The sequence below is a fragment of the Enoplosus armatus genome, chromosome 12 (genome assembly GCF_043641665.1).
Source record: "Enoplosus armatus isolate fEnoArm2 chromosome 12, fEnoArm2.hap1, whole genome shotgun sequence".
NCBI classification, from domain to species: Eukaryota; Metazoa; Chordata; class Actinopteri; order Centrarchiformes; family Enoplosidae; genus Enoplosus; species Enoplosus armatus.
This window is the reverse complement of record NC_092191.1, coordinates 5,816,044-5,836,603: the sequence shown is the minus strand read 5'-3', so window position 1 is coordinate 5,836,603 and position 20,560 is coordinate 5,816,044. Positions and strand designations below refer to the sequence as shown.

General features: G+C 38.7%; 2 protein-coding genes and 1 non-coding gene across 3 annotated transcripts; 2 read left to right on the top strand and 1 right to left on the bottom strand.

The window, feature by feature from the left end:
• Positions 1–3,341: 3,341 nt before the first annotated feature.
• Positions 3,342–13,135, top strand: LOC139294072 (myelin and lymphocyte protein-like). The gene is made up of 4 exons (XM_070915847.1): positions 3,342–3,462; positions 9,789–9,953; positions 10,376–10,522; positions 11,084–13,135. The coding sequence occupies exons 1-4, from the start codon at positions 3,376–3,378 to the stop codon at positions 11,156–11,158; spliced, it is 474 nt and encodes a 157-aa protein (XP_070771948.1). The 5' UTR covers positions 3,342–3,375; the 3' UTR covers positions 11,159–13,135.
• Positions 13,136–14,843: 1,708 nt separating this feature from the next.
• On the top strand, positions 14,844–19,105 carry LOC139294175 (myelin and lymphocyte protein-like). Its single transcript, XM_070915996.1, has 4 exons — positions 14,844–14,985; positions 17,134–17,301; positions 17,405–17,524; positions 17,895–19,105. The coding sequence occupies exons 1-4, from the start codon at positions 14,893–14,895 to the stop codon at positions 17,967–17,969; spliced, it is 456 nt and encodes a 151-aa protein (XP_070772097.1). The 5' UTR covers positions 14,844–14,892; the 3' UTR covers positions 17,970–19,105.
• An 805-nt stretch (positions 19,106–19,910) lies between these two features.
• On the bottom strand, positions 19,911–20,004 carry trnai-uau (transfer RNA isoleucine (anticodon UAU)). The gene is made up of 2 exons: positions 19,967–20,004; positions 19,911–19,946 (listed from the first exon to the last, which is right to left on the bottom strand). It is a non-coding gene; the product is annotated as a tRNA-Ile (tRNA).
• Positions 20,005–20,560: the final 556 nt, after the last annotated feature.

Below are 20,560 nucleotides of genomic sequence, written 5' to 3'. Positions count from 1 at the left end.
CAAAAATAGGCTATCTGTTCTTGTTTGTGTTTAAACAGCAAACGTAAGAGCTACAATGAACCGGAGGGAGCAACACTCACTCCATTTAGACTTCTTGGTGTCACTGACCTTTAAGCTTTGTAGCAACAGAGGAGGGTCTCCAAACACGCTTCAGTGACCTTTGCAGAGGCTAACGGATGAACAGGTGTGTCAGAGTCTGCAGAACAAAGCAAGTTTCTGTCTCTGAAAGAGACATTTGGACAACATGAAAGCCACTCTTACAGAACGACTCACTGCACAACATTAAAATGATGTGGTACCTTTTAAATGGCTAATTAGCTAAGTGCGTCATTAGCACAAATCCCAAGATTAATTTTATAAGAAACCAGCCATCATTTGGAGGCTGCTGCAGTCAGCTGGTAAAGTAGTGAACCGAAACACACATGCACAGGTTAAACATGATATTGAAGTGAATGAGACATTCTTTACCTTTAAGATTATGTGTAACTTGAGCCCATGGTCATTTCCAGTAATCTCTAATTTGTGACTCACAAACTTGAAACCACAACTTGGAAAAGCTTTAAAGCATAATGTCCTGTGCCTTATTGTTAGTATGAAATCTGTCAACACATAGTACAAAGCTGAGGTATGTTAATTTAAACAATGGTTTTCTTCAATAGGTTCAATGCGTCCTTGGTCAAGACCCTGAACCTCTAACTGTTCACACACTAAAAAAAAGTGGTTCAGTCTAGAGCCAGGTGATGAAAACCTTAATTTCAAGCGTACAGAAGCTCTTTCTTAACACTCTACTGACCTGTATTGTGTAATTAGCATGAGAAGGAAAAGCCACAGTAGCTCAAATCTCATTCACAGAAAATTCAAAAGAAAAAGATGCCACAGCAGAACCTACACAGTCTGACTGACAGGTGATCTCTGCAGAGCGTTTACCAACAGAGATAAAACATTCAAACGTGTGTGTTTATTTTGTGACGACACAGATGTTGAATTGAGACAGAGATAAAAAAGACTTCAGAATTGTCCTACACAATAGGTTTTGTATAGTGTGCTGAGTTTTAATCCCTCAGCCTGGAAACCATCACGCTGTGTTTGGCAGTTTGACTGGGTGACACAAGCAGAGACAAAAGCGCAGTCCGACACACAGCTGAGAGACATTTGAAATCATCTCTGACAAACAATAAACAAATTGTAGCTTAATATTAGCTTCGTCTTAAAAGGAATAGTTTGACATTTTGGGAATTACACTTATTCGCTTATGTACTGAGATTTAGATGAGAGGATTGATGTCACTCGCAGGTCTGTATTGTAAATATGAAGCTGCTACAAGCAGCTGGTTAGCTTAGCTTAGCACAAAGACTGGAAACAGGCAGGTATGGCTAGCCTGGCTCTGTCCAATGCTAACAAAATTACTGACCAGCACCTCTAAAGCTCATTATACGCATTATATCTTGTTTGTATGTGTAAAAATGTACATTTGACATTTTACAGGGAGTTATGTGGTGGACTATTTCTTGGTTGGGACCAGTAACATGGTTCACTGGTTGGATCATTTATTTTGTGGTATGTGGTGGAAAACTACAGTGTAACAGTTGATAAATTAAATCCCAGCCACTCCCAACCTCTCTATTTCTCTCTGTTTGCTCTTTGCTTGCACTCTTGTTTTATCTTTTCATCTACATGTGTCCCTGTTTGTCCTTCCCCATCCTCCTCTGGCTGTCTTCATCTCTTTTTCTTTCTTGATCACCCCGCATGTTCACTCTATGTCCCTCCCTCCATCCCCTTTATTTTAGCCTTGAAGTTAACTTAGCAGGAATGTAGTTCAGTGGGTTCCCATACAAACACATGCAGACAGACTCACAAGTGAACATTAACTCAGGACCACATTTAGCTGGTAAGGACTTAAAAGGTCAGACATATAGCTCAGTGTTAAATGCTGTAAACTTAAAATGAACAAATGAACATAAATCATGAATAAATTCATGTTCATTTTTATTCATCTACAGGACAAATAAACAGAAAAAAGATCATATTTGGATTGAACAGTTTTGGGAATAGGAATTAAACGAGGGTCCCAACTTAACGTCTTGTCATGTTTGAGCACATTGTCTAATAAATGATGACCATGACAAGAAAAGGAAATTTATTTCACTACAATGATACATAAAACATATGAAGAGCTTGTAAATGAAACTCGCCAACAGTACATAGGAGTACAGTGGCAACTATTTTGATAATTATTGACAAAGTATTTCATACTTCTCAAATGTTTTCCTTTTAATCATTTTAATTTATTTTTAATGATTTTGAGGTTTTGTGCTGTTGTTTGTATTGTGAAGGCTTCACTTTGGGATGACAGCATTTTTCACTATTGTCACCATTTTTAAAAACCAAACAATGAATTGGTTAATGGAGAAAATAATGAAAATAATCATCAGTTGCAGTCCTATACATGACAGTTAAAAATGAGCTCCACCTCAACAAACTTCAACAATCCTGCTTTTATATTAACGCATGAGTAATAATAATAATAATATAATGATATAGTACATTATGTACATACATAATAGTATAACAGTCACAGGGGACATTTGTCTGCATTAAGTACCTTTAATACTTTAAGTAAATGTCCTGATTATACTTACATACTTTTACTTACATGTTCAATCCTCCATCACTGATCCGAAACACTGTTGTTGAGAAAACAACTCAAGTCTTGTTTGGGATTATTTGGAGCTCAGTGACTTGAATACAGATTGCTGTTCAAAAAACTGTCATCAAATAGAAACTTAAGTACCAAACTGATGCAGAGGGATAACTGAAACTATGAAACTAGAATAAAAGCTACATTGAAATAAAAACAAATTCTAATAACCTTGAACATAGTAAGAGTGCTTTCATTTGAGTACAGATTAAGTTACAGTATCTATGCTTTTATGGCTAATGGCGTTCACCACCTTTTATATCCCACGTGAACGCTGCATTTGTTGCTTCACAATCACTTTTTTTGTGTGCATGTAAACGAGTCATTGCTGTTTATGGAGACACACACAAAAACTACCAACATATGAGGGCAGACACAAAGACATAAAAACTGCAGACACACACACACACACACACACTAACACATAGAGAGAGAGAGAGAGAGAGAGAGAGAGAGAGAGAGAGAGACATCCTCCCTCTGCACAAACAAAGCAAAAGAGCACCTGTCAAACTGGTAGTTTCCACCACTGGAATGGATGGGTAGGTGGAGTGGAAAAGACTTCAAGGGAGGAGGGAGAGGGGGGAGAGAACGACGGCCTTTAAAAAGCAGATTAAAACAGGTTATACATTTCATTCTAGGAAATCAGACACACACACACACACACAGTGGTTTGGACTATGGCTTCCACCACCTCGGGTGATGTTCTGCCCACAGGCGGCAGGACCTTCACCTCCATTCCTGATGTGTTCTTCATCCCTGAGTTTGTGAGTTGTTCATTGTCATTTTGCTATTTTTTTGGGGTTCCTCTTTTCCCTCCAGTTTTTTCCTCTTTCCTGTTTAAAACATGATCCCCTTTTATTCTCTCCATCTTTACTCTGCTTATCCAAGTGAGTCATAGACAAAGATCTTATTCCTTCTCTCTTATCTGCACAGTGTCCTCTATCATTCCTTATTCACTCGGGTCAGCATCATTTAGATTACGACCTTGTTTCCTGGACTCTCCATCTGCCTCCTTGTCAGTGCTCCACTGAGGCGGGTCTCCGTTTCAGATATATCTGAAAGGTAGATAGACGTAGGTCTGTCTTGTCTTGTTGTGTTGGTCAGCAGGCATCAGTGTTTGATCAGTGGAGCCGACACAGAGCAGAGTGATCAGCAAACCAACCGTGAAGATCAGAGGAGTTGATTGTCTGGTATAGAAGAATAAGCAAGTGAATTGTTAATGAGGAAGATTTATGCGACAGGGGAAGGATTTATGCGACAGAATTACAAGTTACAACAGTCAGACAGCTTGGCAACCAGTTGAGTTAATACTGACAGTTGTTCCCATGTTGACATAGCAACAGGAAAACTTCAACATATTTTAGCAACAAAAACCAAAATATCAAGTGAGAAATCCACACAGCATTTTTTTTTTAACTATAGATTAAAGATATTAATCTATAAGAAGTATGTGATTAAATAATTTTACTGTAATAATAATTCTAAAAAGAAATTAATAGTAAATAAAATAATAGTAGTTAACATTTATAGCCATGGTGGTCAAGTTCTATAAATGCTCTACATAGACAAATCTAAATCCTTTTACATTTTACAGATATTGAATAATGATTATTATTATGACTTTTTACAGCAGCTTTCCAAAGTTGTTTATAACCCTTTAAACTACAATAAAGTGTTTACATTTTAAGGTTTTAATAATTTTGCAATAGTAGCCATCAGTTGGGAACTTAATTCCCTTATTAACAGATGTTTGTCATTGCTAACCATAAATACTAAACCTGAACTTTTTTTTGGGGGGGGGGGGGGGGGGGGGGCATTTTATGGGGAGAAGGGGGGTTTATCTGAATTTTATGTTGTGTGAATTTAGAGCACAGACTTTCTTATTCAGGGGAAAAGTCAGAACTCTCAGAAACCTCCCATTTCTCTTACATCTGTCCTGAGGTGCGTCTGGCCTCAGTGGATTTCCCTACTTGGGTGAATTAAGAGTCAATATTTTATCGAAGGAATATAACACATATAGCTGTACCTGTTTAAATGAGTTATTCAGACACAGTTCTAAACTATCTGTGGTTTCTGTTTAGGAAACTGAAGATTAAATCTGTGTGACACAGGTGGAAAAACAGCTTTAGTTGCATAGGGAGGTGTAAATCTAAACCAACCATCATCTCCCATGGTTTACTTGCTGGCTTTGGTCTTTTTTTCTGGCTGCTGGCCAGTAGACTTTTTACATGAAATAATATGCTGCTCCGGTATGGAAATGTACTGGTAATATTTACTACTGTGGTCAGAGTTGGCACTGTAAATCTAAACCATCGCGGCTGTAAAAAGGGCAGAGAAGATAACTGGCCGAGGACGGGCTTGGCAGCTTTTTTGGCTGCTGTTCAGTGTCGTTTTCCTGGAACAAAACTGAATCATGGAGCAATTTCAAACTAAGAAAGTTCAGAAGGAGAAACCAGCAAGAAAACAGTGATAAAACGTGGCATTGTTATTCCAAACCCTCTGCCTTTAGCAAGCACACACCATGTTTTGTGAACATTTATTCAAACAGTTTTCATGTTGTTGATGTCTTTGTGTTTTAGAGCACACAAAGACAGTTGAAACTCAGGGACTATAAACTTCTTACACAGAAATCGCGAGTGTGCTACATGAATGAATGAAATGAACTAGACTGCAAACAATGGGACAATACGTATATAGAGAGTGTCGTTTGAGTTCGCAATAATTTCAAACAAACAAACTATTGTGTTGCCGCAGGTTGGGATCAACTGATTTAAAGGAAAATTAAAAATACTTCACTGAAAATCTGTCTCTTGACTACAAATTGCTCTCTGCATGAAACGGGATCTGAGAAGCTTTGTTCCAAATACTCATCAGCACCAAAAGCGGCATTTTTAGCATTTATTTATTGGCGATGTGAGGATTGTTGTGAACATGCGAATCAACAGCCGTCACTCGGCTTGCGAATACTTCAAAGATTTAATGGGCTGCAGGCTAATTCCCTTTTACCTGGAATGGAACAGATGTGAATGAATAATGTTCCTCTGGTATGGAGATGGATAAGTCCGATATGGAGTAGTGGAGATAAAGGCTTATGCAATATTTGCTGATACCACTACATACGTGATAGCGTTAATTAATGTTTGTACGAAGTAATGCAGCGTTTTTTTTCACAGTAGGGAACTGTTGCTTGTGTTTTCTCACCACTGTATCTCACTTGCACTATCGGGTGATTGACTAATGTGGCTCTCTCCCATCACAGGTTTGAATTTAAAGTGAGAGTCATACACATGAGGTGACTTGTTACATGATAATAAAAACACTGACAGGCTGAGGCAGTTACATTTGAACGGTTTCAACACTTTATGTGATATCACCAATCTCACCTGCTGATATGAAATGACTGAAGGTTTTCTCCACTAGTGAGTCAACCATTTATTCTTCATGTCATGTGGACAATCTTTGTTTGAACCCACTTTGTTGGTTGCTGAGCTAAAGAAAGATCATGAATATGCTGTCCTGGCTTTGAACTCGCTGTGCTTGCACAGCTGAGAGAAACCTGGTTTCACTGCATTTGTGAGACAATTTACAAAACAAATGATGGATCAGCAATGAATAATAAGCTAGAAGAGAAGACGAGTAGATTAACCCTTCAACCAACTTATTCAAGTAGCACAGGAAGTCAGTTTCTCACTCTCATCTTAGTTTCACTTCGGCAAAGTCAACTGAATGTTTTTTATTGACAAAGATACAATGCTGAGTTAACTCGTGGCAGAAGTATTATCCTGTCGACTTAAGATTTTTAAGGTTTAGATCGATAGCATAGTAAATCTAAACCATCGCGGCTGTAAAAAGGGCAGAGAAGATAACTGGCCGAGGACGGGCTTGGCAGCTTTTTTGGCTGCTGTTCAGTGTCGTTTTCCTGGAACAAAACTGAATCATGGAGCAATTTCAAACTAAGAAAGTTCAGAAGGAGAAACCAGCAAGAAAACAGTGATAAAACGTGGCATTGTTATTCCAAACCCTCTGCCTTTAGCAAGCACACACCATGTTTTGTGAACATTTATTCAAACAGTTTTCATGTTGTTGATGTCTTTGTGTTTTAGAGCACACAAAGACAGTTGAAACTCAGAGACTATAAACTTCTTACACAGAAATCGCGAGTGTGCTACATGAATGAATGAAATGAACTAGACTGCAAACAATGGGACAATACGTATATAGAGTGTCGTTTGAGTTCGCAATAATTTCAAACAAACAAACTATTGTGTTGCCGCAGGTTGGGATCAACTGATTTAAAGGAAAATTAAAAATACTTCACTGAAAATCTGTCTCTTGACTACAAATTGCTCTCTGCATGAAACGGGATCTGAGAAGCTTTGTTCCAAATACTCATCAGCACCAAAAGCGTCATTTTTAGCATTTATTTATTGGCGATGTGAGGATTGTTGTGAACATGCGAATCAACAGCCGTCACTCGGCTTGCGAATACTTCAAAGATTTAATGGGCTGCAGGCTAATTCCCTTTTACCTGGAATGGAACAGATGTGAATGAATAATGTTCCTCTGGTATGGAGATGGATAAGTCCGATATGGAGTAGTGGAGATAAAGGCTTATGCAATATTTGCTGATACCACTACATACGTGATAGCGTTAATTAATGTTTGTACGAAGTAATGCAGCGTTTTTTTTTTCACAGTAGGGAACTGTTGCTTGTGTTTTCTCACCACTGTATCTCACTTGCACTATCGGGTGATTGACTAATGTGGCTCTCTCCCATCACAGGTTTGAATTTAAAGTGAGAGTCATACACATGAGGTGACTTGTTACATGATAATAAAAACACTGACAGGCTGAGGCAGTTACATTTGAACGGTTTCAACACTTTATGTGATATCACCAATCTCACCTGCTGATATGAAATGACTGAAGGTTTTCTCCACTAGTGAGTCAACCATTTATTCTTCATGTCATGTGGACAATCTTTGTTTGAACCCACTTTGTTGGTTGCTGAGCTAAAGAAAGATCATGAATATGCTGTCCTGGCTTTGAACTCGCTGTGCTTGCACAGCTGAGAGAAACCTGGTTTCACTGCATTTGTGAGACAATTTACAAAACAAATGATGGATCAGCAATGAATAATAAGCTAGAAGAGAAGACGAGTAGATTAACCCTTCAACCAACTTATTCAAATAGTACAGGAAGTCAGTTTCTCACTCTCATCTTAGTTTCACTTCGGCAAAGTCAACTGAATGTTTTTTATTGACAAAGATACAATGCTGAGTTAACTCGTGGCAGAAGTATTATCCTGTCGACTTAAGATTTTTAAGGTTTAGATCGATAGCAGTTACACTGTTTGAGATGTGACTGTTCAAATTAAACATGATAGCTTTTTAAATTCTCAACAACCACGTGTCTTTGATAAATGTCCTTCTCCCAGAAAGCCGTGAGGGCAGTTACGTTTATCTACATGTGTTACTCCTTCACCTGAGAAGCGGAGGGGTTAATTTGTTTGCTGCAGTCATGTGAAATTTTCCTCTCATGAGAGCAAAGCTGCTTGTGTGCTTGTGCTTGTGCCGAATGTGCCCCCTGCGAGTGTTTGCTCCAGCTCCGCTCCTGCACACCTGATACTTGAGGGCTTAATGCTGATTGATTGAGCTGCAGAAACGCCGCGAGGCCTGTGTGTAGCCCTTAACTACCCAACTGGAGAAAATCGAAGCCCGAACACAATGGGCCTTTTTCACATGGCTCTGTTCTATTCAAGTGTCTCTGTAAGCCTTTAAGACTCAGACAGCTAAATGGAATTATTCAATTTAGTATTTACGCCTGTGCTTTTCCCACTGCGACATGTCAAAATGTCTTCCAGTCTGATTACACAATAAAAACGACAGGATGCTAAAGGGAAAATAGTTTTCCTGTACACAGTATCTACTGTAAAGCATTTCATAGTGTCTCTTATCAGAGAACAAATGCTGGAGGTTCATCTAAATGCCAAGACTCTTTCAAGCAGACTGTTTGTCAAAGGAGGAGAGAGACTGTGAAAATACACCCGAGAGTGGCAGCATTATTTGTTTGTGTGTGTGTGTGTGTGTGTGTGTGTGTGTGTGTGTGTGTGTTTTCGAAAGGTTAGGCCCAACCCTTATTTTAAAGGTACACTCCACATGAAGCCCTGGGGGAGCTTCCTAAAGTCTAAAAAACGACGAGTTGCATTGTGGGAAATGTAGGATCCAACTTTTTTAGAGCTTGACCCGTGCTTGGGACTAAACGTCAGGGTATCTCTGCTGCATCCATTTTGACCACAGTTTTTTTCAAATCTGTCTCTTGCAATCCCCCAACTTTATGGAAATGCAACATGGATATACAACAGCTTGACTGGTTTGGTTCACTCTCACTGCTCTAACTGCATCGTTTTTGGGCAGAGCAGGCAGCTATTTTCAGAGAAAAGGCTCTAAAACCCACTGTACACTACCTGCTCAGCAACAAACACAGTTAGCGACTAGCTGGTGAACATAGTGGAGCATTTAGCAGCTAAACATCCAGATATTTCCCTCAGGAGATGGTAGAGACCAAAAAGCTGAGCTGAAAAGAGAATGAATATTGGATTTACTTTAGCCAGGTGGGAGGAAAGACTCAAAATGAGTGCTAACTTTGTGTAAATATGCAACTCTTTGCTAACAAGTTCCTGATATCAACTTAAAAGGTGATTATATGTCAATCTTGTGTTCACAACTAGTTTCCACTGTCCCCAAGTAGCCAGAAAAATCAGTTTTATATGTTTAAAGGTGCAACACTGTAATTGACAGTCAATAAAATTAAAGTTTTAAAGTTACTGTGTACAAACCATGGACATAAAACATGTAAAGACTTTGTCCAGTGTAAATATAAATGAACTTTATGGTGACTATACAAGCAGCATGAGTTTAAGACCTTTTTTATTTGTTCATCATGTGAAATAAATGACCTGGAAGTGGATCCAAACGAGTACACGACGAACACTGACCACTTAGTCTAATTCTAACAAAAAACTAATTGGAAATCCATCTCTCTCTCTCTCATTCTCTCCCTCTTCCCTCCCCCCGTGTGACCCTGCAGGTGTTTGGAGGTTTGGTGTGGATCCTGGTGGCGTCGACTCATGTCTTTCCAGACAACCCTCTGGGCTGGGTGATGTTCGTGTCCGTCTTCTGCTTCGTAGTGACGACGCTCTGGTTCTTCATCTTCCTCTGTGGAGCCAATCAGAGCAGCATCTGGCCCTCCCTGGTTAGACACGCCCGCCACCTCCTGATTAGCTAATTTGGATGAATGTTTAACAGTGGATAGATAGATAGATGGGCAAAAAGTATGTGGATGTCTAAACATAACAAAGTTCTTCCACACCAAACACATTATGTTGAAACAGAGAACAAAGTTGGAAGCAAACTATTCACACATAACTAAAATATCATTAAGGGCGAACAGTTGCCAGCTAGAAATGAGGACCCATTATTTCAAAATTGACTAAGTATTTAAAGTCATAAATCTGTCACTGTTATACGTAATGTGCTACAATGGAAAGCAGCAGCAGACAGGCATGGCAACAGTAACTAAGGTGACTTAGCGAACTGTCAGATGATTGATAGTTCTGTTTTCTGCCTCTCTTCTCCCTCACTGACTCCCCCCACCCCCCATCCCTCCCCCTGCAGGATGTGGGTTATCATTTTGTGGCGGTGGTTTTCTACCTCAGTGCATCGGTGGATCTGGCGTACATCACCATTCTGAGAGGCTTGAGTTTGGCGATTATAAGCAGTGAGGACGATCTCAAAGTCTATCGACTGGACATCGCTGCAGTGGTATATCAAACACACACACACACACACACACACACATTTACATGTACTTCAATATTCTGATAAAGTCCTACTGTAACAAAATGAAGACATCACTCTGTGAAGCAGGCGAGGTGAGCAGCATTTCTTTCTTCTCCTTAAGTAGTTTTCAGGTTGGATCATCAGTATCATATATACAGTGTATGTATATATTCTTTGAAGCGATACTGTTTTTCATTGCTACATCGTTCAAATCAAATAATAACCTAGATGCATCAATTTATCGTTTCTGCACAATTCAGCCCGGGATATTTAGCATCTTTGTGAAATTTAAGATCTCCGTTAGAATTTAGAATAAAGTTTTGTGGGTTTGAATAATTTGTAATGACTAAGGGTTTAGGGTTGTGATCGTATGTGGATATTTACATCAAAATGCATCTCTTTTTGTCTTGTTTAAATCAGTTTGCTGACTCCTGTGGTCTCGTGGCACCCAAGATTTGTAACACCTCTGTCTTTCTACCTCAAGGTGACAATTGTCCGTCTGTGTTTCTGTGTGTGTGTGTGTGTGTGTGTGTGTGTTTTCAGGTGATGTCCTATGTGGCCACTCTTCTCTACTTCCTCCATGCCATTTTCTCTGCCATCCGATGGAAGAGTTCCTAATAAAACAAAACACCAGCCCGACTACAAACCAAGAACAAGAAGACCAAAAAGAGAAGAAACCAAATAACCACCTGACTTGTCATTGGACCAAACACAGAATGACTGTTTCTGTTTCTGTTTCATGTTACTAAGAGAGTGAACGTGCCAAAACATCAAATGAATGTATGAGTGGAAAACAAGCAGGTTGTTGATAAATGTTACTTGTTCACTGGTCCGGTTAGTGAGGTAGTCCTGCACATTATTACTAATCAGAAGGGCAGCAGTTTGGTCATAATAGATGAAAGTGAAATGAACTTGTACAAGTTGAAATGTGTTTGTCAGAAGTATATGTGGTATAAAGAAGTTTGAGTGTAAATAACTAATTAAACCACAGATGTAATTAAATATTTAGGAGCAGGTACTACATTATCATATTTTAAGATACATTTATGATGACATACAAAATATTTACTTGTATTTTTTCATCATATAAGAGAAATGCCCTAAAGAGTCAGTTCAACCAAATTACAAAAAACAGGTTTTCTTACATATAGAACATGCAACCAACAGTTTTCACTGGGACTATATAATATCCACAGGAACTGGGGACGACGTTGCTGAATTTATCAAAGGTAAGTTTCCAATGTTGTGAGCAACACAAATTCAATTTCATTCACCTCTATTGTATTTGAGTGGAGGCTGAAATCTTATTTTAAGAGGGATATCTCAAAACTTGAGCAAGTAAAACCCAAACCTGCACGGTAAGATACCTCAGAAAATGAGAAAATGTCCTTTTGTCATTTGGGTGAACTGGCCTTTGAATTAAAGTGAAGGTTCAGATATTTACAAGTCTGTCTTGTTAATTTCTGGCAAATGTTGGCTCCAGCTGGTCAAATTGGTTAAAATATTAAAGGTGTCCTCCAGTGATTTCATATTGCACTTTTGTAAAGTTGGGTGACTTGTGAGAGACAGATTAAAAAAATAATTGTCAAAAGTGAAGCAGCAGAGGCCGAAATATTTTGACTTTTAGTTGCAGTAAGATGAGTCCAGCTGCAGAAATGATACTGGATCCTACACTTCCCATAATGCAACTTGACAGCATCTTTCATTACACTCTCCCAAGCAAACTCCCACATCTTTCAAACAAAAACCCACAGTTTTTTCCTTTAATGAATTTGAAGTCTCCAAACCCAAGCTGAGATAACCCCTGGTGACTTTCTTAGACTTAACAATATGTAAAATCAGTGGAGTGCCCCTTTAAATACAACTGGATGTCTAGTAAACACGGTGGCCACATGGTGACTGGTTTCAGTTTGTGTTCAACTTCAGCATCTGATAGGGAAGAAAATGCAATTATTTAGTTGTTAGCTGTTAAACTGCAGAATACACTAGAGGGTTTTGTGGCTTAACATCAGTGTAATTAAAGTGTCATTGGTCATTGATGACTGTACCGTACGGATAAATTGATGTTTCACAATCTTGAGATCTTAAGATGTATCACAGATCAATAACGAGAGCCAGATGTCAGTAAACATTTCTACAAATCAAAGAGACATTAAAGCACGTCACTGAAAAGTGTAGAAGACATTCAACAGTGGAGCTTGTTGTTGTTAGTATAGCACAGTACATTTAAATTACTAATAAATTCTATGAGGTTTTGTACCAAAACTTGAAACCTTGAATATAAAGACTTGATTGGAAAGAGGAATGCCCTTTATTTCCTGCATGTTTCCTCCATGTTTACGATGAACAAAAGATTAATGTATAAATAGAAATAGATAAATGACCCTCCCTCTAGATCACTACAAGTCTTCTTATTCAATTTTAATACAATAACTTTAGTGTTTTCCTCTTTTGTTTTTGCTCGGTATGGATGGATGTTTCCACGTGATTTGTTGTTTGCATTTTTATGAGAACTTCTCCCAAAAAATTGATTTAAATATCTACTTGATTTCACTTTACAGGTATTTTTGGAATCTATGATGTGAAATAAATTGACTGGACATTCAAACATCATGGCTTTTCTGCTTGTTCAGACTTTGTTTTTCACCTCAGTAAAGTGAAGACAATCAACACATTGCCACGATTTCATCATTACCGTTCTGCACCCTGAAAAGATTATGTGACAACAGAATTAACTTGTCATTTTCACCTGTTCATTATTTAGTGAAAAGAATAATTTGCTCATGATTACAGTCGGTTTCAGCCTGTAAAAAGGTTTGTCTCTCCATTTTATATCATATTACTTTTATATTGCAATATAAATGGTCACAAAGAAGAATTTAACAGAATAAATTGTGAATTTTAAGATATATATTATAACTATGTCCTCCTACACACATGTACCTTCCACATTTGTACTACATACATACTTTTTTGTTGTTTGACTGTTTTATAGTGTTATTATGTTTAAATCTCATGGCTTTATTTTTAGATGAATGCATCACAGCTTGACTAGGTTCTGATTGGTTCCTCTATATATATTCTGTGCTCTTCACAAAGACAATAAGGTGTTTATGAACCTGCAGAATGGTTTATTGTCTTCTCTCTGTCTGTCCCTGACTTACCTACAGAGTCAGGTAAGTGGTGTTAGTATTACAACGCCCCAGGACTCAAGTTCTCTGGGAGAGTATTCCTACATTTTTCAGGTTTCCAGTTTAAGGGTGCTGCATTTATCACAAATACAACTACCTGTAACTGAAAAAGCGCATGTAAATATTAAAATCTACTGTATATGTATTTTGTGTCTGTCCTTCCAACACTGTGGTCCACAGAAATACAGTACGTCCTGACAAGACATGCTACGTCTCACCTTTTTCTACATAACTGTATAAATGTAGCTTGCAGGATGTGAGTTCATCACAATACAAAGTTGTATTTGTTATGTTTGGACCAGAATTTAAAGCAGCATTTATTGATTTTTTGTCCACCTGGGGGCAGCAGAACAAACTGTAAATACAACATTGATATATTATCACTGTATTAAGTTGATATGGCTAATATGTTAGCAAACAGCTACTTATTTACAGTTGCTTATTTACACAGAATTAACATTCATATGGAGTCCAATATTCATCCATTCATTTTCTTTTTTCCACCAGCTCCTGAGACAAATATCTGACTCTCTATCAACTAAATGCTGCACTATGTTCCCCAGCTGGTCCTGCTGCTACTGTTTGGAGTTGGCCGATAATTCTCTGTGGGTTTGTGACCTCGAGTGACCGCTTTCACGTCACACACACTCATTTCATCTAATGTTAACAACAAAAATGTGATTATCGCAGCTTTAAAGTAGCGCTGTGTGCACCTGCCAAAGTGTCTGTGAGTTTGAAATGAAATGTCTTCACCCATAACGCCAATCCTCATATTTACAAGCACCTATATTTTGCTATAGCCCCTGTATACAATACAAATAGAGGCTGCAGGCACTCAGCTAACACAAGGTAAGGATCATAAAGTTAGTGTAACCTAAAACTCAGTGAGCAGCAACAATGTAGATATTTCAGCTGCGCAGGTTTAACTGTAGCCACGGGGCACAAAATTCCTCTTCTGGTAGCCTTGGGTGCTATAAGATGAAGGGTGGTGCAAGAAGCTGTTGTGGGAAGGGAGCTCTGCCCCCACAATAGCAGAACGGGTTTGTCTGCTGACTTAGCTTTCCTATAAGAGTCAGAAACACCTGCTGCTGCTCTCTTAGTGCAGAGGAGAGGGCAGGTCGCTCGCTGTTGACTCAGCACCGGGAGAAGGAACAGGCAGAGATGGCTGCGACTACTGCTCAGCCTATGGGGAGCCTGCCCAGCGGACTGGAGATATGCTCCACGGCCCCGGATATATTTTACCTGCCTGAACTGGTGAGTGGACAATGACAGAGGACAGAGCAGCTGACCTTGAGGTCACTTTTGAAGGGAGTCTTTCCATTTTCCAGGCATTTGGTAGACACAGTATTAACACTGTTACTGTTTGGAGGTTCAGCTGTACATTTTACAGTTTTTTTTACCCCTAATGTATGACATTTATTAAATGAATGCACATAATAATATGAATTCTTGTGCTGACAGCTCATGCCAGCATGATGTGATAACTTCATGTCTCTAAAATAAAATACCAGAATGTTTTAATTTTGTGCTGGTAGATTTTTTAACTTTCAATGTGATAGTGATCACCACAGATAGGGGGGTGATGAAACATATTCCTCATGTATGAGGAGCACCGAAGTCTTTTCAGATCTCACATTTCACACATATTGTATCTCTGCTGCTTCTAATCTAAGAAAGAATGTGGCCATCGCCTCTTCTCCCCTGAATGATGACAAAAGATAGAAACTCCTCATATAACTGCTGGAAAAATAACTGCACAGAGGAAGTTGTTTCAGTTTGTGTGTCTGATAAGTAGACTTAGATGTATCTTAAGTTGTTTATTTTAGCTTTTATTTATCAAGGGAAGGGTTGTGATGAGGATGCATGTTCCACTTCAAGCCACGCATCCCCTCCGAGCTGCATGAAAACAAGCAACAAATCTGTAATGGCCATGAAAAACAAAATGTCCTCAAGACTTTCATTAAAGTTTATTCTGTTCACCAAAATATGCAAAAAAGTGCAGATAGCAACTGAATTGCGACAGAAGACGTGGTATCTGTGAATATTAACATAAATAGCATTTTATGGAGAAAAGTGTGAGATTGATTGACATTAAAGAGAGAATAAGAATAATAACTAAGTAAAACAATCAGGCAGTCAGTGTGGTTAATCGCCCTCTGTAGATAATGTATATTCTGGCTGAAGAGAGTTTGTTCTGGTGACAAAATCCTTTCAACATGCTGTGAAATGCTTTTCATAAGCTTCAAGCAGGTTTCGGGTATTTCAAATATAAGACTTGACATAGGAATCAGTACTTATCAGTTGATTCAGTACCAAAGTCTCTTTTAGACGCTCGCAGCTTCAGCCGGTTTGGGTTTGACACAGTATAACACTGTGAATTCCAGAGAGTTTAGACTATACGGATGTGGTTACCACTGTATCTAAAGTAACCTAGCAAACTAAACGCCACCCAATCTGTGCTCAGAGATGTATAGAAAGTAAAGAGAAGTGTTTGTTTTGTCAATATTCAGAGAGATGTGGTTTCTGATCCTGCTGATTCGATATATGCTGACTGTAATTTGAATTTTTAACTTTTTGATTGATTGATTTTACATTTTATGGTTTTGATCCAATGTAGATTTTTGCTTTTCTACACTGTCACCTGTTCTTTGTTTAGTTTAGTTTGCTGTTTCTTGGCCAGCTCATACAGTAGCTTGAAAAAAGAGCCTAATTAGACTGGAAGAAAATATGCACGCAAGTCATAGGTCATTTAGGGTGGGAAACAACCCGCTTGAGGTGCAAAAACCAAGAGTATCAAAACACATTCCTGCTGGTGGTAGGATTTCATGTCTTCAGGGAATTATTCCACTGCAAAAAATGTTCATGTCTGCAGGTCATTTCAGACTGATCGCGGGATTCAGTGACTTGCTGGAGTTACTGCCACAGTGGGACAACGAAAAGGGGGAGATTAAAGAGAAAATAGTGGAGTTGAACTGAAGTTATGAAGAAAAGAGCATTAACTGGTAAATAGTTTCTAATAAGTCCGATCTGTGTACAACTATAAGCGCAGACTTAAGATGTTTTGGGTCCCAAACGGGAGGGATTTAGTTTGAACAATCAACAGCGAGAAACAGAGAGTTTATGCAATCACAGAAAAATATTTGAGAATCTGAAATTGTGCTTTGTGCACGTACTAGATAGTCACAGCTGAATAGAGATTTGTGATTTTGATTGAAATGTCTCGATAACTATCGAATGGATTGCCATGAAATTTGGTTCAGACATTCATGCACTTTAGTGTTGCAATACTAAATCACTGGAGGACCCCATTAATGTTAGTTTAAGTTCACTCCAGGTCAAACAAATATCTAAATCTCAAAAACCACAATACCACCTGTTCGCCTGTTCCCTCAATCTTTACAGGTGTTTGGCGGTTTGGTGTGGATCCTGGTGGCGTCGACCCACGTGAATCCACCGAACCCTCTGGGCTGGGTGATGTTTGTCTCTGTCTTCTGCTTCGTCATGACCTTCCTCTGGATGATCATCTTCGCTGCTGGAGGTCATAAGAACAGCTCTGGCTGGGCTGCTGCTGTAAGACCCGAGAGAGGGAACCAGATCAGAATCAGAATTAATGAAACAGGACATAAAACAAAAGACTGATTATTTAATTATTATCTAATCTATGTGTGTCCAGGACTTTGCTTACCACGGCCTGGCAGCGTTCTTCTACCTCAGTGCAGGGGTGGATTTGGCTTACATCACCTTCCTGAAGAAAGGCAGCTTCAGAGCGCACCAGATTGACATCGCTGCTGTGGTGAGAACTGACTCTTAAAACAGAGTATAAACAGCTGTTAATCTGTACAGTAGTTACAGAAAAACTAATGGAAACAGGGGGAAACAGCTCTCCTGGCTCTGTTGAAAGGTAATAAAATCGACCTTCTAGCTCCTCTAAAGCTCACTAACACGTCAAACTAACCTACCAACGGCTTTGGCTTAGTGAGCTTTAGGCTGCTTGCTTCATATTTACTGTACAAACACGAGAAAGTTATTGATGTTCTCATCTAACTTTCAGGAAGAACGCAAATAAGTGCATTTCCCCAAAGCAAAACAGCAAATAAAACGCATCATCATACAGTAACTCCTGGGTTGTATTGAACAGCTCTGTGTTTATGTGTGTGTCTCAGGTATTTGCCTTCTTGGCCACACTCCTCTACTTCATCCACACCATCCTCTCCTCCATCCGATGGAAAAACTTCTGAAGAGTGACGCTGAATCACAGACCTGTGCCTCCCGTGTGCCTCTGTGTGTCTACGTGTGTGTGTGTGTGTGTGTGTGTGTGTGTGTGTGTGTGTGTGTGTGTGTATGCATGTATGTGACATAAACCTGGTCAGATTCACAATGAAGGATTTAAGCCTAATTTCGGGACACAGAATTTGTGAAGAAGCTCCTTAAAAAAACAAAAACAGTTGTACGCGCTCAATATTTGTCTTTTTTTGTTTTTTTAATCACATATCATTTTTTAGCCACAGTTCTTTTAGAAGTTGTCTTTTATTTTTGTCTTTTTAGAGAACCATTGAATATGGTGTAAATGTTGTTATTGCAGGCTGAGTTTTCATGGAAAAATAGTCAAGATATAAAATAGAATTAAATAATGTTTCATGTGTAACGGACAGACATGAGAGTGGTATCGACCTTCTAATTCTTGGCGAGAAAGCAAATAAGTGTATTTCCCAAAATGTCTCTGCTTGATTCTTGTTTTAAGGGAGCAGTTCACCAAAATCACATAAAAAAAACAACAAATAAACAAATCAAAACCTATTTTTCACTTACTCCTGGTGATATCCAGCTATGCAGTTAGATTCAGATGATTTTCATAGGAACAGAAGCTGGTTCCTCCGAAACTGTTGGATCATCCACAGTAACCAGGACATTGTTTCTGGAAAGACAAATTGTTTTGTTTTTTTGTCTTTGAGCTTAAAGTTCACCTCCACTGTATTTTTGTGGAGACAAAAACCTTAGAGGTGGATATCTCAAAACCTTCTCAAATAAAACCCAAAACTACGTGCGCTGGTAGCTAGAGGTAGGTGAGAAATATGGCTTGTGTGTTTAGGGTGAACTATACTTCACACATGGAGTTTAAAACCTTTTTTTGCTACCTTTATTACGTGTTCAAACAGTTGCCACTTGCTGCCATCGGAGCCGTCTCTCTTCTCTTTCTGATTTGTGATCAGACTGACAGACGTTTGTTTCTCCACAGTAACTATAAAGAGTAAGTTGTAAATTACTTCTCACTGAGTTTTACTGTCACTTATTTTTTCTTTGTCATGTAGAATTAATGCCAACAAATCATCAGTACTTAAAGAATGATGAATTGTATGTTTTTTAGGTGTATAGTTTTGCCATTTTTGTATTTTTCAAGATTAAAACAAGACATAGATGTAAACATGACTGAGTCCTTGTTTCATTTGCTCAACTGTTTTTTACTTGCTATGCAAATGTGGAGTTTCGGTTCATTTGCTTAAATTGCTGCAAGTTTCTGCTGCAAGAACAGCTGCAACCTGCAGTGTTGTTATTGTTATGAGAGCCCAGTCAGTAGGCAAATATTTACCACCTTCTTTTCAATATATAAAGTCGATAAGCTGGATAAAAGACCTGGAACTATTACAACACTACGTTCAGAAGCAGATATAGCAACCACTCTCACCTGCAGTCATGCGCTTTTTGGGTTAGTGTTAGACTCTCATGGTTCCCAGAAGATGAATCCTCCAGACCTTTTGCGATCTGACTTTTCTGTAGTGCCACCATGAAGTCAACGTTTCGGGCTTTTTAGAGAAACAACTATTGGATGCATTGCCATGACATTTGGTTCAGACATCCATGGTGCCCAGAGGATGAATTTTGCTGTCAGTGGTGGAAGAACTGTTCAGACTCTTTATCCCTCTTTATTTAGTTCTTTTTACAAATGAGCAGTTTTAAAGATCAGATGTAGCTCAACAAGAACAGATACAGTATGTAGGCTGATTTCTACAGTACATTTTATAAATACAAATGTCTTAAAAATAATAAGATTTTAGGTTAATTTTCAACTTATTGTAGCTCCAGTACAAAAAACGTACCATGAAGCATTTGTCTCTGCTGAGCATTAAAACACAACCCTGCATGCATCATACTGAACATGTAAACAGGTCAGTGTACCAACGTGCTCCAGGTGAGGCTCGAACTCACAACCTCAGCATCGCTCCACAGCATACTGTCTTATAAGTACCGCATGCTGACCGATTGCGCCACTGGAGCTTATAGTTGTAGATAAACATACATGTAGCTTACAGCAAGATTTATTCAGCACCTCTACACTAATGCACTTAAACTAACAACTTAAATTGAGGAGATGGAGCAAAGATTCCCCCTGGTGATTCTTTAGGGAACATACAGTCACAAAGGAATGACATTTGAAAGAATAATACAGTTTTAAACCTAATTTTTTACATGTTCAACTATCTAAAGATGTATAACAGCTGACAGCAACTGATGAGCCCCCCTCACCTTTTAAAATTAAAACTATTTCTTAGACGCTAGAATTGAACATCAAAGACAGTAAAGCATCTCTTTGTAGTGAACATGTAAATACAAAATGTAACCTCTTTACTATCAGCTGCTTAGCGTCATGTTGCTGATCTACTGTTGCGCTCCCTATCTTTTAAAGAGCTACATTTAAACATGTTAGAAGTTCTCACATTTCTGACTGAAATCACAGACAGACTGGAGTTTGTGTGTTTTTTCATGTATAGCATCGCAAAAAACTTCCAACATGTTTACATTTTGATCTTTCAGCTCACTCCCTGCAGACATA

Bases quoted from the DNA above. Each gene is read 5' to 3' on its own strand.
- LOC139294072 (XM_070915847.1), top strand. From the start codon at position 3,376: ATGGCTTCCACCACCTCGGGTGATGTTCTGCCCACAGGCGGCAGGACC. The intron at 9,954-10,375 runs GTTAGACACGCC...CTCCCCCTGCAG, and splicing joins GCAGCATCTGGCCCTCCCTG to GATGTGGGTTATCATTTTGT. The intron at 10,523-11,083 runs GTATATCAAACA...GTGTGTTTTCAG, and splicing joins GACTGGACATCGCTGCAGTG to GTGATGTCCTATGTGGCCAC.
- LOC139294175 (XM_070915996.1), top strand. From the start codon at position 14,893: ATGGCTGCGACTACTGCTCAGCCTATGGGGAGCCTGCCCAGCGGACTG. The intron at 14,986-17,133 runs GTGAGTGGACAA...CAATCTTTACAG, and splicing joins TATTTTACCTGCCTGAACTG to GTGTTTGGCGGTTTGGTGTG. The intron at 17,525-17,894 runs GTGAGAACTGAC...TGTGTGTCTCAG, and splicing joins AGATTGACATCGCTGCTGTG to GTATTTGCCTTCTTGGCCAC.